Source organism: Girardinichthys multiradiatus, chromosome 1 (assembly GCF_021462225.1).
Source record: "Girardinichthys multiradiatus isolate DD_20200921_A chromosome 1, DD_fGirMul_XY1, whole genome shotgun sequence".
Lineage (NCBI taxonomy): Eukaryota > Metazoa > Chordata > Actinopteri > Cyprinodontiformes > Goodeidae > Girardinichthys > Girardinichthys multiradiatus.
This window is the reverse complement of record NC_061794.1, coordinates 33314656-33329825: the sequence shown is the minus strand read 5'-3', so window position 1 is coordinate 33329825 and position 15170 is coordinate 33314656. Positions and strand designations below refer to the sequence as shown.

Genomic DNA, 15170 nt, shown 5'->3' with positions numbered 1-15170 from the left:
AATGCAACAGTAGTTTGATTAAAGGAATATTTAAATAGGTCAAATTAATGACAGTTTTTCCAAACATATACGATGTTGCATTAAAATAAAATCTGCAACATATTTCTTTCCAGTTTAGTTTACGTAGCTAAGCATATTTATGCGGTTACTTAAACTGGGGGAAGAGTTTGCCGCAGATGCAGGACATGAGGACAGACTGATGCATGTGATGTGTGTTTCAAGCAGAATATGGAACTTCTGTTCTTCATCGTCCATCGCGTGCTTTGGGGAACAGATACACAACCCACCTTGAATTATATGCAGAAAATTGCGATGATGTCAAATGTGATAAAAGAGATTCGCTGTCCAAATAAGAGCTGAAAAGCTCCACCTCGGGTGTCTAAAATGGCAGCGGGGGTTGCGGTGCAGATGCAGCGCATAGAGACCCTCCTCCTCCTCATTCTGCGTCACCGGCTCTGCTCCAGTCACATTTTAAAGGAAAAAAACAAGCCGAGCGGCCGGTGTGAGCCGGCTCCAGCTTTATGTGGGGGTGGTCTTCATTTATACATATATACACGAGTATTCTTTTTGTTGTTGTTTCTAAACCCACCCCGCCCAAGGGGTAAGCAGAGGAGATGAAGGGACTCCTGCCGTTTTTCCGGGGCCTGCACACCGTGAGTAACCGTCAAGCCAAGCGCAAGGCTGGGATTGTCGGTTCTCAGTGCGGGCTTTGCGGAACTCAGTCTGTGAACAAGGTACGATCCGAACTGTTGCTGCTCCTCGGCTCAGAAGAGCAATAACCAAAGCCGGGTTGTTTGTCGTTTCGTAAACATGCTACAGTCTAGCGAATGGGGGTCGGCGTGAAATGTTTTACGGAACTTTTGTGAGCCGTGGATGCGCTGACTGCAGCTAAACAACGAGGCGAGGAGGGGGTGTCCGGACATCGGGGCGCAGGCAGCAGTAGCTTCTGTATTGGGTGGGGGTGCAGCCGCTTATATGCTAAGATTTTTCTGTTATGTTTTGTTTTTTAATGAATTCCGCCTAAATTTAGGCATATCAGGCATATTTGGAAAAGCTTTGGGATGCGGTCATCGTTAGAGCCGGTACAAGCAAATTCAGCTACTGCCGAGGGTCACCCAGACCAGCAGGGGGAACCCAAGAGCTTTCCTCACTGAAAACTCAGACTTCAAGGCTACTCACTATATATATATATATATATATATATATATATAAATATACATATATATATATATATAGAAATATATATATATATCGATATTGTCCTCTAAATATACCCTTTAACACACTATTCATAAACAGATTTTCACCCCAGTTATTCCATGAAACATTTACTATTTTATTTGCAGGTTATATAGATGAGCAGCAACAGTAAGTGACTTTACAAAAAGTGATTAAAAAATTTTTTGTATGTTTTTTACTTGGGACAATTAACCCAAAAACAGTATAAGACCTCGCCAACTTTAGATCCTGCACCAGAGAGCATAAGACAAGTATATGATTTGATACAGCAGGTTTTTGCAGATAGCACAACTTTGTTAAGGAGATAAAAATAAGCTTTTTAAAAATAATACATTGGATATTATTGGGATACAATTGAAATGTATTCAGAATTTAAAAGAACTGACAATGGGAATTGATTTTTACTAATTAGGTTAGGATTTATGACAGTAAATACACAGGCACTGGATTGTATTAAGGGATTATCAAAGTCAAGAGGAATAAAGACTCTTGCATGAGAAAAGTTTCAGATTTTTTTTGTTAAACAATTGAAAACTTTACCTTCCGCTTCACAATTTAACTGGTATTTATATACTATACAATGTGAAGTGAATGCTGTTAAACACGTGTGATTTCGTCAATATAATTGTTGGCTAGCTAGTGAACTAAAATACTAGGGGTGTTAAATACACAATATGCAAAAAGTCAAGCTTGGACATGTTTTTATTAGCTTGCTGTGGTGGCAGGTGTGTGATAGATCAACTGATAAAGGGGCCCCAAAAAATATTGGGCCGGCTCTGCTGAGAGCGGACCAAATCCCGGCAATGTACTACTGTCTCACCATAGGATTCTGCTACATTATCATGACTGACCCTTATTACTTGTCGTTTTAGTCCACTAGATCACAAAACTGAACAGGAATGGGAAACAATTATGCACATTATAAAGACCCTTTGTGCCCTAACTTATCAACATATAATTGAGATGAATTAAAAGGGATACCAAAGTTACTATGCATTTTAATTAATATCCAGGGTCTGATTTTGAAGGATGTAGGCCCCTGGGCTACAGACAGTGTGGTACCTTATTCCCCAAGTTAATTTACTCACTCAAATAACAAAATGCGATCTGTAAGGTCTGTAGGGTACACTTATTTTCACAATTTCATGTGAAGGCGATGAGATTTGTTTGAAATCAAGTTTTTCTGCAACCGGATATTTCATTCTGGGCATGAGTAAAGTTGAAGCCTCTGGGGAACATTTCATACCAGCTTTGAAGACCTATCATTTAAAGTAATTTTCTGATTTTCTGCTTATAGTCAAATTGTGTTTCCGTGCCACCAAAAGATAGTGTCAACTAGAAGGAGGTTGGTCAGAGTCTTAACTTCAAAGAAAGAAACAAATATGGAGTGGCTTAGGTACATGAGTATGATATGGTTTGATTGAGAGTATACAACAGAGTTAGGAAAGGACACAAAGATGCAATATAAAGAAATACGTGAATAAAGTGCTTGTAATAAGACTGCCTTATCAGAGGAGGGGCTAGTGGGACAACTGGTGGCGCCACCTAGAGGGGGACACTGGTAGAAATGTTAGTAAATTCTGATCACCCTATATGGAGCAACTGATTTTCATTCCTTTTTATTGGATACAAATTTTAAAACCAACTTTTGCACAACTTCTTCTTTTTGCCTTTCTTTCATGCAGTTTACATTATGCATTAGCTTGTCTCTGTCTCCTCTTCAGCCACAGCCCAGATTTGGGCTGCTGTTCGACATCGATGGTGTGCTTGTCCGAGGAAGGATGCTAATCCCTGCAGCCAAAGTGGCTTTTGAGAAGTTGGTCGACTCTCAGGGACAGTTTGTGGTGCCAGTTGTTTTTGTCACTAATGCAGGGAACTGTCTTCGACAAACAAAAGCAGACCAGCTCTCTCACATCTTGGGAGTCCCTGTGAGTTATAAAACACCCTCTGTTCTTTTGATTTGTCTGGTGTACCCTGACTTTCTGCTAACATTACTTGCTTTACTTTCAGATTACGCAAGACCAAGTTATCATGTCCCATAGTCCCCTGAGGATGTTCAAGAAGTTCCACGAAAAATGTGTCATGGTGTCGGGACAGGGACCTGTCCTGGAAATTGCTAAAAAGTATTATTAAATTTTTCCCTTTTTGCATTGCTTTTTGATTGTTTTTTGTCCTAAGCAAGACCTGAAAATTAATTCTTTGTTAAAATTCTGTATTTAGCGTGGGCTTTAAGAATGTTATCAGTATTGACATGGTGAGGGAGTCATACCCGTTGCTGGATATGGTGGATCACAACAGACGACCCAAACTGCCGGTAAAATATTGCAACCATTGCTAGAAGTTAGATGTTTGTGTTTAAAAAAAAATTTTTTTTAAGATTTTTTTCATATAAGACACAATTCATTCTTTTCTTTTGTTTCAGTCCAGTCCTGTAGTCAACCTTCCTAAAGTTGATGGTATGAACAAACCTCTTGTATTTCCTTCTTAACGTTATATTTTTGCCATCTCAGATGTTGCGTCTCATTGGTTTAACCTTACTTGCAGCTGTGGTTTTGTTCGGGGAACCAATACGATGGGAGACAAACCTTCAGCTGATAATTGATGTTTTATTGACCAACGGTAACCTCAACAGTCCTCACCAACCCCATGGAATACCTCAGCTCCCTCTTTTGGCATGCAACATGGACCTGATGTGGATGGCAGAGGCGAACTCTCCAAGGTAATCTTGTAAAAAGTTAATTTTGTCCCAGGATGTTTGATGACGTTTACAGTTAAATCAGATATTGTTGTTTCGTTTTGTTTCAGGTTTGGCCATGGGACGTTTCTTGTGTGCCTGGAGAATATCTATAAAAAGATAACTGGCATAGACCTGAAGTATGAGGCCCTCATGGGAAAACCCAGCGAGCTGACCTACCATTTTGCAGAGTACCTCATCAGAAGCCAGGCCATGCAGAGGCAATGGAAACTTCCCATCACATCCCTTTATGCTGTAGGGTGAGACAGTTTATCTCTGCAGACAACTCTTAATGACATATCCCACCTAAGTAATCAAAGGACAAGGACTAAGATGGTGCAAACTAACTGACTTGATAAAGTGGAGAAAAAACAGTTTAACTAACCACAAGCAATGATTCAGTTTAATTTTTAGGTCCTATAAATGTATTCACCTTATACTTTTTCACATTTTGTCTTGTTGCAACTATATCAATTTATTTTATTGGCATTTTATGGGGTAGACCAGCACAAAGTAATGCAAAGCTATAAACTAAATACATGTCTTTTTTTATTTTATTCCCATTTTACTCGAATATTCTAAAATAAAAGTAAGTAGCTTTAGAGATCACCTACTCAGTGAATAGTTCATCTGTAATTTAGTCTCAGTATAAATGTAGCTATTGGGTGAAGGATTCAGAGGTTTGTTAGAGAACATTAGTGAACAAAAGCATCATGAAGACCAAGGAACAAACCAGAAAGGGGTAAAGTAGTAGAACTGCAAATCTATCTAGGCATGGGCACCTTAACTGACATGCTAGGCATGAAGAGCATTAACCAGAGAAGCAACCAAGAGGTTTGTGGTAACTCTGAAAGAGCTGAAGAGATCCACAGCTCTGGTGTGAAGAATTTGTCCATATAAAAGTTCTTGCTATTAGTTGTGTACTCTACAAAGACTGGCAAACTGAAAGCCATTGTTAAAAGGAATCCATAAGAAGTCCGGTGTGCCACTAGTGATACAGGGGATAGAGCCAATGAAAGGAAGAAGGCGCTCTAGTCAAATGTGAACAAAACTAAATGTTTTGGCCTAAGGGTGGTGGAAACCTAACACTGCACATCATCCAGAACACACAGTTCCCAATGTGACGCAAACATGGTTCCAGCAACATGCTGTGGGGATACTCTGCTTCAACACAGATGGAGAGCAAAAAGCCAGCCCTGTAAAAGACTCGATGCTGGGGTAGAGGAGAGATACACCCTTCAGCAGGACAGGAACCCTGAACATGCAGCCACACCTACAAAGGAGTTGTTTAGATCAAAATGTTGTCCTGTGTTAGAATGGCCCAGTCAAAGTCCAGCCCTAAGCCAAATTGCGGATCTGTAGAAAGATTTGAAAGTAGCTCTGCACAGCTGCTGTTGACCCAGTCTGACTGAGCCTGAGCTACTTTGCAGAAGAATGGACAAATATTGCAGTTTATATATTTGTAAAGCTGGTGGAGGCATACTTCTGCAGTGTAGGTAGGGTCTACAAAGTTTTGATTCGGGGGGTTGAATAGAAATTCACACCACACCAGATTGTATCCTAGTCTATCGTTTTCCTTCCATGTCACCATTATGTGCTACATTGTGTTAGTCTATCACATAAAATCCCAATAAATTATAATGAAGTGTGGGGCTGTAACAAGACAAAATGTAAAAAAATTCAATGGGTATGAATACATCTGTAAGGCACTATGATTCTGCAGCTGTTCTCTTTTTTACTTTACTATTGGAGTTAAACAGATCAGTACAAGACAAACCTATACTGGCATTTTTATTTATTTCATTTTTCTTTTCCATTCCCAGTGATAACCTCATGACTGATATATATGGGGCCAATCTGTACAATCGCTTCCTGGAGGAGAGAGCTGCTAGAAAGAACCCCAAAGCTGTTGCGAAGGTGGCGGCTGCCACAGGGTCCAGCACCGCTATGCCAGGGGGGGAGGAGGAGATCGACAGCATGTGGGAGAGTGAGCTTGCGCTGCCCTCTGCCACATCCTGTAAGTCCATCCTAGTTTGCACGGGGGTCTACAACCCGAACGCAGAGGTGCCGTCTGACGCAAACCGCTGCATCAAAGAGACGGTGTTCCATGGTCACCGGGACTTCAGGTTTGACCCTGCGCTGGTGGAGCCGGGCCACATCGTGCAGGACATAGCGGAAGCTGTGGACCTCATCTTTCAGCAGGAAAAGTTTGTGCTTCAGTAGAGATTCGAGTCCCGAAATGTTCTGCACCATTCAAGCACACGCGTGGTACGGCATTAAACTGGGAACTTACCACTTAATGCAAGAAACTGTTGGGAGTGCATCACTGTGGACTTTGAGTAACTCACTGACAGACAGGGCATTAACATAATATAGGTCATCTTCTAACATTCAACATGAAGACAAATTTAAGAGAACATGAATCGTTTAACTGTGGCCATCATTTGGTTTTGTTACCGTCTTTAACAACGTGTTACTCGTAAGGAAATGTGTTATAGATGCCTTATTTGACCCTGGTTATTTTTTAGATGATCGGATGTGCTAGAGTACAAAGTTCTTAAAGTTTCCTTACATTTAGGACAAGAGTTTGCCTGTGTTTTAGGAGAGCATATTCCAGAAAGATGTGCTTTTCATTATTCCCTTTTTAGACCTTTATTTACTCAGTTCACCCATAAAGATCTATGCATGAACACCAGAGAAATAGTTTTACTGTAATACCAACTGTTTGATGTGCAATATTGTCCAATATCTTTCTTTAAATATCATTGTATGGTCTATCCTCATTACGTCTTGCGGTGAAAGCCATAACCAATATTTCCACAGTTACTGTTTACCTGCCAGTGTTAGTTTTAATGTTGAACATCTGTTTCAAGCTCTCAGATTTTCATTTCAGATACAAAAGCTAAAAACACATCGATTCACTCACACGTAAAGCCTTTTCCAACTCATTTTTGTTGTAAGTACCTTACATTGAAAAAAAAAATATTAAATTACACAATGGACTTAATGTGACTTTTTTTCCTCTTCCCACACATTGTGAGCGAATTCTTAAAAAGAGCAAATAAACTTATTCTTTTGATTATGTATTATATTGGATAACATAGGGTGGATAGTGGGGTAATGGTTAGCACTGTGGTCCTTAACCCAGAATAGAATCCTGGCCTAGGGTCTTTCTGCAAAGAGTTTGCAGGTTCTCTCCATGCACGCAAGGCATCTCTCTAGGTACTTTAGCTTCTTTCCATAGTCCCACATCATCCGGTTTAAGAACTACAGCTCTCTGGGGCCCAGCGTGTGGCGTAGAGTTAGAGCGCCCGACCCATATACGGAGGCCTCAGTCGTTGGCGCAACCGTCCTGGGTTTGAGTCCCGACCCTGGAGACCTTTGCTGCATGTCTTCCCCTTCCCTCTATCCCACTTCCTGTTGGCCTACTTTGGAAAAATAACCAAAAAAAAAGCCACTAGTGCACAAAACAAAAAAGAATTACAGCGCTCTGATGGGAATAATTGTAAATGTTCAAACAAGAACGCCCTTTTGGACTTGACAATATTAAAAGACCTATACATCTTTAGTGCTGAGTTTTGGATAAATTGAGGTTCCTCTGTTGTTTCATAAAGTAATCTTTCCAGCCAAGCCAAAACTCTACAACCACATGCTGGTGTCAGCAGGAAGGATATTCCATTTCTGAAGCCTTTAGTTTCACCTCATGCTATGTGATGTAACAAAATGAACCACTAAGAGAGATTTTGCAAGCAGTGTCTTATAAGCAGCAGCATGAAACAACAACTAAATTATATGGTTGACTTTGGTTTAGCCAGCTTTAGCCCAACTATTATAAACAGCAAGCAACAATGGCACAATTTCTTTGATAAATAGTCTGTACTACGACTTGAGCGCAGATCAGCAGAACTTGATTAGGATATCCTTACTTCATCCTCTGTTGACTTACATGAATGTTTACCAGTCATTGTAGCTAAAGCCCTTGAAAACAAGCAGTGTGTACAAGGTAGATGATAACAGGCCATATCTTGGCCTGTAATCATACCTTGGCCTTCCCCTGCACACAGTGCCTTATAAAATTATTATTACACTTAAACACTTTCATGTTTTTGACACATTAAAGCCACCAACTTCAGCACAATTTTTGGGGGTTTCATATGACAGACCAACACAAAGTAGTGCATTATTGTAATGTGGAAGGAAAAAAAGCATGCAGGGTTTTCAATTTTTTTTGCAAAGAAAAATCTGAGACCTGTAACAAACATTTATATTCACCCCTCTTTACTCCGATACCCCTAAATAAAATATACTGCAACCAGTGGCCTATAGAAGTCACCTAAATAGTAAAGTGTCTCCATTTGTATGTAATTTAACCTCAGTATAAATACAGCTGTTCTGTGAATGTCTCAGAGGTTTGTTAGAGAACATCAGTGAACCAACACCGTCATGAAGAACAAGGAACAGACCAGACATTACCCCAAGCTTTGAATTGCTTGGAACACTGTTCAGTTAATCTGAAGATGGAAATGGCAAACCTACTAAGATATGGCTTCCCAGTTGAATTGACAGATCAGACAAAGAGCATTAGTCAGAGATGGTAGTGAAGAGGCCAAAGGTAAATGGAGGAGCTGCATAGATCCACAGCTCAGGTGGGAGACTAAACGGGACAGTTAATAATTGTGGACACCACAAACCAATCAGGCATTTTATGGATGAGTGGCAAGAAGAAAGCCATTGTTCAAAGGAAACTAAGAAGTTTCCTTGATCAATGTAAGGGACACAGCAAGTATGTGAAAGAAGGTGGTCTGGTAGGATGAGACCAAAATTAAACAAAGTGCAATAACTCGAGTTATTTTGCAAAGTGTGGGTTAGACGTATCAGTCTCTAGCTGCGCTTAGCTGTTAGAGGCATACCCCAAAAGACCTGCAACTATTTGCTACAAAAGAAACAAAGAATTGGTAACTTAATATCAGGCTGATCAAGCTGCAAAATGTTTACTAAAGACAGAATTTTCAGTAAAATTACCCAAGAATGAAACAGAAGAAGAAAATCTTCTCTTGCTCATTCATCTGGGCTTCTATCATGATACCTGCTGAAAACGTTTCACAAAATATTTACTTTTTATATAATTTTCCAACTAAATGTTCTTCCACTCAAATACCATATGATAAATGGCTGTAACTAAAATACCTGTCCTACAGTTTGGATGCAAAGACAGTTAAACACATCAAAACCTCTGATTTCCATGGTGTTTCAGTGTTTGTCATAAAAATGAAAAAAAACAAAAAAAACTTTTAATGGTATTTTAAATGTATCAAATTTATTTAAACAAAATTAGGTTGGACTGTAAATTATAAAAACAAATAAACAAAACTCACATATGTTTACTTTCTTGTAAAATGATTGGTGCAGTCTATAATGAAAAACATGTATAAAAATCCATTTAGCATTTTTTCTAACCACTCAGCCTCACTTCCTTCTTCTTACTTGTTTGTTGTTTTGCTGGAGTACAAATTAAAATACATTAAGGGACCTTTATCTTTATGTTGTGCTTCTTCTGTAACGTTTCTAGCACTTGTGGGAGTAACTCCATGTTGTCGAGTGGCCTTTCCAAGTCATCTAACAAAGTGAGAGAATCGGAGTCGGTACTGACCACTGACAGTCCTGTGTGCAGTCTCCTCCTGTGTTTGGGCTTCAGTGAGCGCAGAGAGTCCGCCTCGAATCCTGAATGTCTCTCTTCCACGTACAGCGTGAAAGTAGATCTTCTGGCGAGTTTCAAACTCCACAAAAGCAGAAAAATAATGCAGCACAGCATCACTGCTGCAGTGGTGTTGTGGGAAACATAAATACAGCCTGAGGTGGACATGTGATGTATGAAGAGAACGGTGCAGTAGGAGAAGTAGCCATCACTCAGGCCAATTATGGCTTTCTGACCTACAGAGCCTGGACTGAAACACAAAGGCTCCTCTGAGATAATAGCCCTGTTCTTCAGCATCCAGTCCCTCAGGTACTGGATGCTACAGTCACAGCGGAACGGATTTGGGGAGAGGGACACCTTTTTTAGGTTAACCAATCGGTCAAACTGACCTGGAGGCACTGAGGTGAGCTGGTTGTTCTGCACATACAGTTCTGTGGTTTCTGAAGGCAGATGAGGCAAATCCATGAGGTTTAAAGAGCTGCAGTTGACACTCAGCCCAGATGGTTGGAGCTCTGAAAAAATGCAGGGCTGGGCAGTTCTCTGAGCACTTGACGAGGTCAGGAGAAGACAGACAGCTAAGGTTACACTGGGAAGCAGCATCCTGTTGGAACAAGTAATTGTTTTGCTTTATATCAGTAATAATATTACAAAAAACACTGTAAAAAGTTTGCTCGGTACAGCTCATAAGATGACCTACATTTGTGGCCAGAGGTTTACATACACATCATGGGCATGAATGCCATTTTAATTTTGGGCCTTAACGCATGCAAATACTTTTTTTTCTTCACATAGACTCAAATATGCACATATATCTCAACTAATATTTTATAGATATAAAAATTTTATAGTCTATTTTATAGACAATTTATAGATAAAGAACACACTATTTGTAGCCATCAACAAGGTATGGGTATTGTTCTGGCTGAAAATTTGACCACTGTTAGGGTCAGAAATGGTAAAGCTTATTTAAATTGACTGGTTTCCCACAACAGATTAGAATTTTAAGCAGATCTCAAAACACTTTTAAAAGGGTTAAGGTCAGAGCAACACCAGAGCTCCAATGTTGACTCTTTCTTTATCAGTTTAGTTCAGTTCATCATATTTATGTTGCTCCAAATTGTCAAATGTCCAAATGTCAACTCAGGGCATTTAAACAGGCCCAATTCATGTGTAGATACGTAGAATTAAATTAGCTCCAAATTTAGTTCAGTTAATTTCTTAACAATCCAGTCTCACTATTTAGTCAATTTCAGATTCAAGTACATACAGTGCAATTCAAGTCTACTTAAAACAACACACAATCAAAGGCAGTTAATCATATTATGCCAGTTGGTGAACCTAACCCTATCTATCGAAGGGTTCCCAGATGATTGCATCGTCTTATTGACCTTGCAGCATCATGTGACTGGGGGAAAGGAACAATTTCCTTTTAACAGGAAAAATCTCCCAGCAGAACCAGGCTTTGTGTGAGCAGCCATCTGCTCGCTAGGAATTGAGAGGATGTAGCAGAAAGAAAATAAAAATAAAAACCACCCAAAAACCCAGGAGTACTTTCTATGTAAAAGTAGAGTTAATTGTAGCAATGGTTTTGTTAGTGGGTTGAGCTACTATAGAAACACAGTTAAACAGACAAGTGCTGACTGGCAGTACTATCTATGGGATGGAAAATGAACAGAATACTTTAGTTTATGACAGAAATTGTCCCTTTCGTGGTTTTGTCCAGGAAACAGATACAGTTAAAGACAGGATATCTGGGTCATTCCAAAACCACTCCTGAGGTGTGTTTAGAATTTTTGTTCAGTTGGTATAAACAACTGTGTCAATGTTCACCCATCTCATCCAAGTATCTTTATATCATACTATATTAGTGATACTAAAAAACAAGATACACCAAGGTTCAAGTCTATCATTAACTGAAAGATTCTATAATGCCAGAATCACTGTCCTGTATTTATGTAGACTGAGAGGGTGCCAACCTGGAAGGAAGCACCTGCTCCAAAATTGACATCTTCAAGAAACACTGTCATCTGCAGCTGCCCACATTAAAAAGCCTGACGTTTTCTGGAGAAAAAAATATATAGTCAGGTGAGACAAGATTGCACGTTTGCATGTTTGGATCTATCTGTGTTGACAATCTAATTCTTGCACACACACTCACAGTTATATATTCGCACCCCCAGGATTCCACCGCACTCTTGCAAAATCTTTTCTTCTTGTGTGTTGCTTAGCCCTGCACCTAATTGCGTGATTTCAATACTTTTTCATAGATTTGTAGTTTTATTAGAAGGATTACCAGCAAAAACCAAACAATATTAGTAATAGAAAATTTGGACTATAGCTAGTCTTACAACAATGACCCAGCTTTCTTAATTAGACTACAATGGACTGTTATTACTTAGTTCAACTTCAGTACCAGTAAAAGCAATATATTATTAGCACCTGAAAAATGTGGATTAAAGCTGTTTTGTACCAGTGACTCAGCTTCCCTAGTTAGAATTCAGTGGAATGATGAGACTATCAATATTATCATCTTCTTTTAGCATAAGTTATTATTAAGAGTGGCTTGGAACCAATTTCTACCAGTAAACTCGGAAGGATTATTAATTATTATTACTCCCAAGGATTATTAGTGTCATTTGATTTGTTTTTCTGTGTCTGTATCATTGTAATGTTTTTCCTCATGTACAGCGCTTTGAGTGCTTTGTTGCTGAAAAGCGCTATATAAATAAACTTGACTTGACTTGGAGGAGTCAAAAGCTTTTTAAGCCTAAGAAGACTGTGCCATCTTCAAGCATTGTGGTGGAAACATCATGGTGAAGGTCTGTTTCACGGCCAATGTCCTGGTGTTTGCACAAAGTCAATGGAAAAATTGAAAACTAGAATTAACACCACTTCTTCAACTTCACCTCAAATTACGAGCTGAATGGCTGAAAAGTTGACACAGCTCCCAAACTTGCATCAAACTGGATTTTAGAATGGATAAAGAGGGCCAACATTAAGGTCCTGGACTGTTCTCTGTCTAAATCACTTTAAAATGTATGGAAATTGCTTTAAAGTGGGATCTACCTCTATGAGTGGAGACCACCCACCTTTAATTAACTTTACTTATTTGCATAAGAAGATACGTTACATATTAAGCCAGAATTGTGCCAGGATCTTAATGATGACAGAAAAAAGTTTTTCCCCGCAAACCTCCACCAAATATAATTAGGTTGTATGCATATTTTTGAGTCTTTATGTATAATTTTGACCCCGTGTGAATTTGAGAAGTTGAGAACTTCGACTTTGAAAATGAATTATATTTCCACCTCAAAAAATCGGTTCAGATGCATCATTACAATTCCCAAATTACTCTGAAATTCATTAAGATGATGAATGTACAGTCATGTTCAATAATTTAAAATATGCGTTTTGATGAGGCTCAGAGTAAAAGTTCTTTTTGCAAATAAATTTTTTGGCCTGATGTATTATTCAAATTTTAGTGTTTTCATAAGTTTTAAGCAGAAATTAACATTTGAAAACATCAAGCTATGTGTAATATGTCTATATAATGTGTTTCACTTAGTGAATTGAGTTACTGAAATAAATTACCCATTCAATAATATTCAAATTTATTGAAAGGGTCCATATGTAAACTTAAATTTATATAGAGGTTGAGTAGCATTAAGCAACAAGATCTACCTACTGTCTTCAGTTTCAGTAAACATCATTAAGTACATCAAATAAAAAAATCTAACCATAGTTAGACTTTTAAAAATACGAAAACACACCTTTCTGTGTCAAGCCGACCTCAAGATTTCTTCTGCTGATGTCGGTCATCCTTATGAACTCTCGGTTTGAACATTAGGAAGATCTCACTGCTTTTCCCCCTACCTGATGAGTTAGTGAGCCCAGAGATATAAAAACTCAAATTGAGCCGCATCAGGGTGAGGAGTGCACCAATAACACTGCACAGTTATGGGTCACATGACATGGAGGAAGTCAATCTGCTTTGAAGTGATAAGAGTTATCTACTAATACGTTGGCTGAGGCTCTTTAATATATGCCCTCTAGTAGAAATATAGAAAGTAATGTTTTAATACTGAGCTGGTGTGAAAACAATTGAACAGTGCTGGTAAAATTTGTGAATCCTTTCTGTACCAGATCAAAAGGAACAGCAAACAGAAATTAGATGAAATGTTACTATCCTTATGATCCACATTCATGGATGGAAATCATCATACTTTTGAGTAGCGAACCCCTGTGAACATCTCACCTTAGCTCAGGTGGTTTAAATTTAAAGTGGCAACCGAGTGTGAGATAGAGGAAAGTGGGAACATTCTTAAATATCCCTCGCTTCACAGTAAGGCAGTTCAAATGGAAATTAAAGCACATATTTAGACTTTGAGTGAAATAAAAAACATGGGCTGGATTACAATTAGTTCTGCTTCTGTGTGTTGTACATCAACATGTAAAGGAGCAGAACTGCAGGGTAGCCACTGTTAATACACCTGAGCCTGGCCTATACCTTAAGTCAGTATAACTCTTCTTGACCTCACCATTGCTACAAGCCTCCGTTAATCAACGCAACCATGCTTTCCTTTTTCTTACCTGGCTGTGTGCTTTGTCTTTGCAATGAAGTAGACTCAATTTCTCTGCTGGTTGTAACAGCTTAGCAAATGCTTGTTGTTGTTGATTATTACCCCTTACATGTTCAATTTTTCAAATTCTTTAGCACCAGTTATTTTAGGGGTATGGTTTCTCATGCATATATGCTTAATTAGTTAGAGTAGGTTATCAGTGAGAGGCTTTCATTTTTTGTTAAAGAAGTTTACGTTGGTCTTAAATACCACAATTGAGCAGCTGTTTTGTAATTTATACAGATGTATTGGTTTTATTTGCCTTAATCTGCCTTGTAAGACGGTGGTGTTCCCCTTTTTAAAACTATCAAAGCCCGTATTAAAACTGGTCTTGTTAAGCTGACCATCTGGATGTTTGTGTTGCCTCCTATTATTCCTGGCTGAAATGGGTTGTAGCACCATGATCTGCAAGTTAATGTTGGAACCTGTACAACATCACAGCAAGCACAGTTGGTTAATGTCGATAACAAGGAGTTCATCATCAGGAAAAGGGATGAAAAAAATGAAAAGACACTCAAGAAAGTCATTGGTGTTCATTTGTAACCTGCTGAGGTTTATTTTGTATTGCCAAAAGGATTTGCCTGTCTTCAATCACACCCATGAACTTTAGAGACATCCCATTCTTAATCCATATGATTTAATATGTCAGCCCACCCTTTGCAGCTATAATGGCTTCAACTCTTCATTCAAGGCTTTTCACCAGGTTTAGAAGTGTATTTATTACCATTCTTCCAGTAGTGCATTTATGAGGTCAGACACTGATGTTGGACAAGAAAGCCTGGCTGACAGTCTCTGCACAGTCATGTTCACCGTGAACTCTTTTACTTCCTATCTTACTTTTGCTGGTGGCAGTTATAAATATGCTGCAGATATGTTTAATGGC

General features: G+C 38.9%; 2 protein-coding genes across 4 annotated transcripts; one reads left to right on the top strand and one right to left on the bottom strand.

Annotated features, from left to right (window-relative positions):
* Positions 1-469: 469 nt before the first annotated feature.
* LOC124874468 (haloacid dehalogenase-like hydrolase domain-containing 5) lies at positions 470-6975 on the top strand. Its single transcript, XM_047375829.1, has 8 exons — positions 470-734; positions 2964-3167; positions 3250-3362; positions 3460-3553; positions 3662-3695; positions 3784-3958; positions 4045-4233; positions 5797-6975. Exons 1-8 carry the CDS (start codon positions 615-617, stop codon positions 6194-6196), a joined length of 1329 nt encoding a protein of 442 aa, XP_047231785.1. The 5' UTR covers positions 470-614; the 3' UTR covers positions 6197-6975.
* Positions 6976-9270: 2295 nt separating this feature from the next.
* gp9 (glycoprotein IX (platelet)) lies at positions 9271-13576 on the bottom strand. Of its 3 annotated transcripts, none has more exons than XM_047375840.1 (3): positions 13439-13576; positions 11645-11729; positions 9271-10269 (listed from the first exon to the last, which is right to left on the bottom strand). In XM_047375840.1, exons 2-3 carry the CDS (start codon positions 11674-11676, stop codon positions 9495-9497), a joined length of 807 nt encoding a protein of 268 aa, XP_047231796.1. In that variant the 5' UTR covers positions 11677-11729; positions 13439-13576; the 3' UTR covers positions 9271-9494. The 3 variants fall into 3 exon arrangements, with proteins under 3 accessions (XP_047231796.1, XP_047231804.1, XP_047231812.1); XM_047375848.1 differs by lacking the exon at positions 13439-13576 and adding an exon at positions 11827-11865; XM_047375856.1 differs by lacking the exon at positions 11645-11729 and having other exon boundaries at positions 13439-13575.
* Between the last annotated feature and the right edge of the window lie 1594 nt (positions 13577-15170).

Coding starts and splice junctions, on each gene's coding strand:
- LOC124874468 (XM_047375829.1), top strand. CDS start 615: ATGAAGGGACTCCTGCCGTTTTTCCGGGGCCTGCACACCGTGAGTAAC. Junction 3,363..3,459: donor GTCCTGGAAATTGCTAAAAA/GTATTATTAAAT, acceptor TTCTGTATTTAG/CGTGGGCTTTAAGAATGTTA. Junction 4,234..5,796: donor ACATCCCTTTATGCTGTAGG/GTGAGACAGTTT, acceptor TTCCATTCCCAG/TGATAACCTCATGACTGATA.
- gp9 (XM_047375840.1), bottom strand. CDS start 11,676: ATGTCAATTTTGGAGCAGGTGCTTCCTTCCAG. Junction 10,270..11,644: donor GAGCAGGTGCTTCCTTCCAG/GTTGGCACCCTC, acceptor TTGTTCCAACAG/GATGCTGCTTCCCAGTGTAA.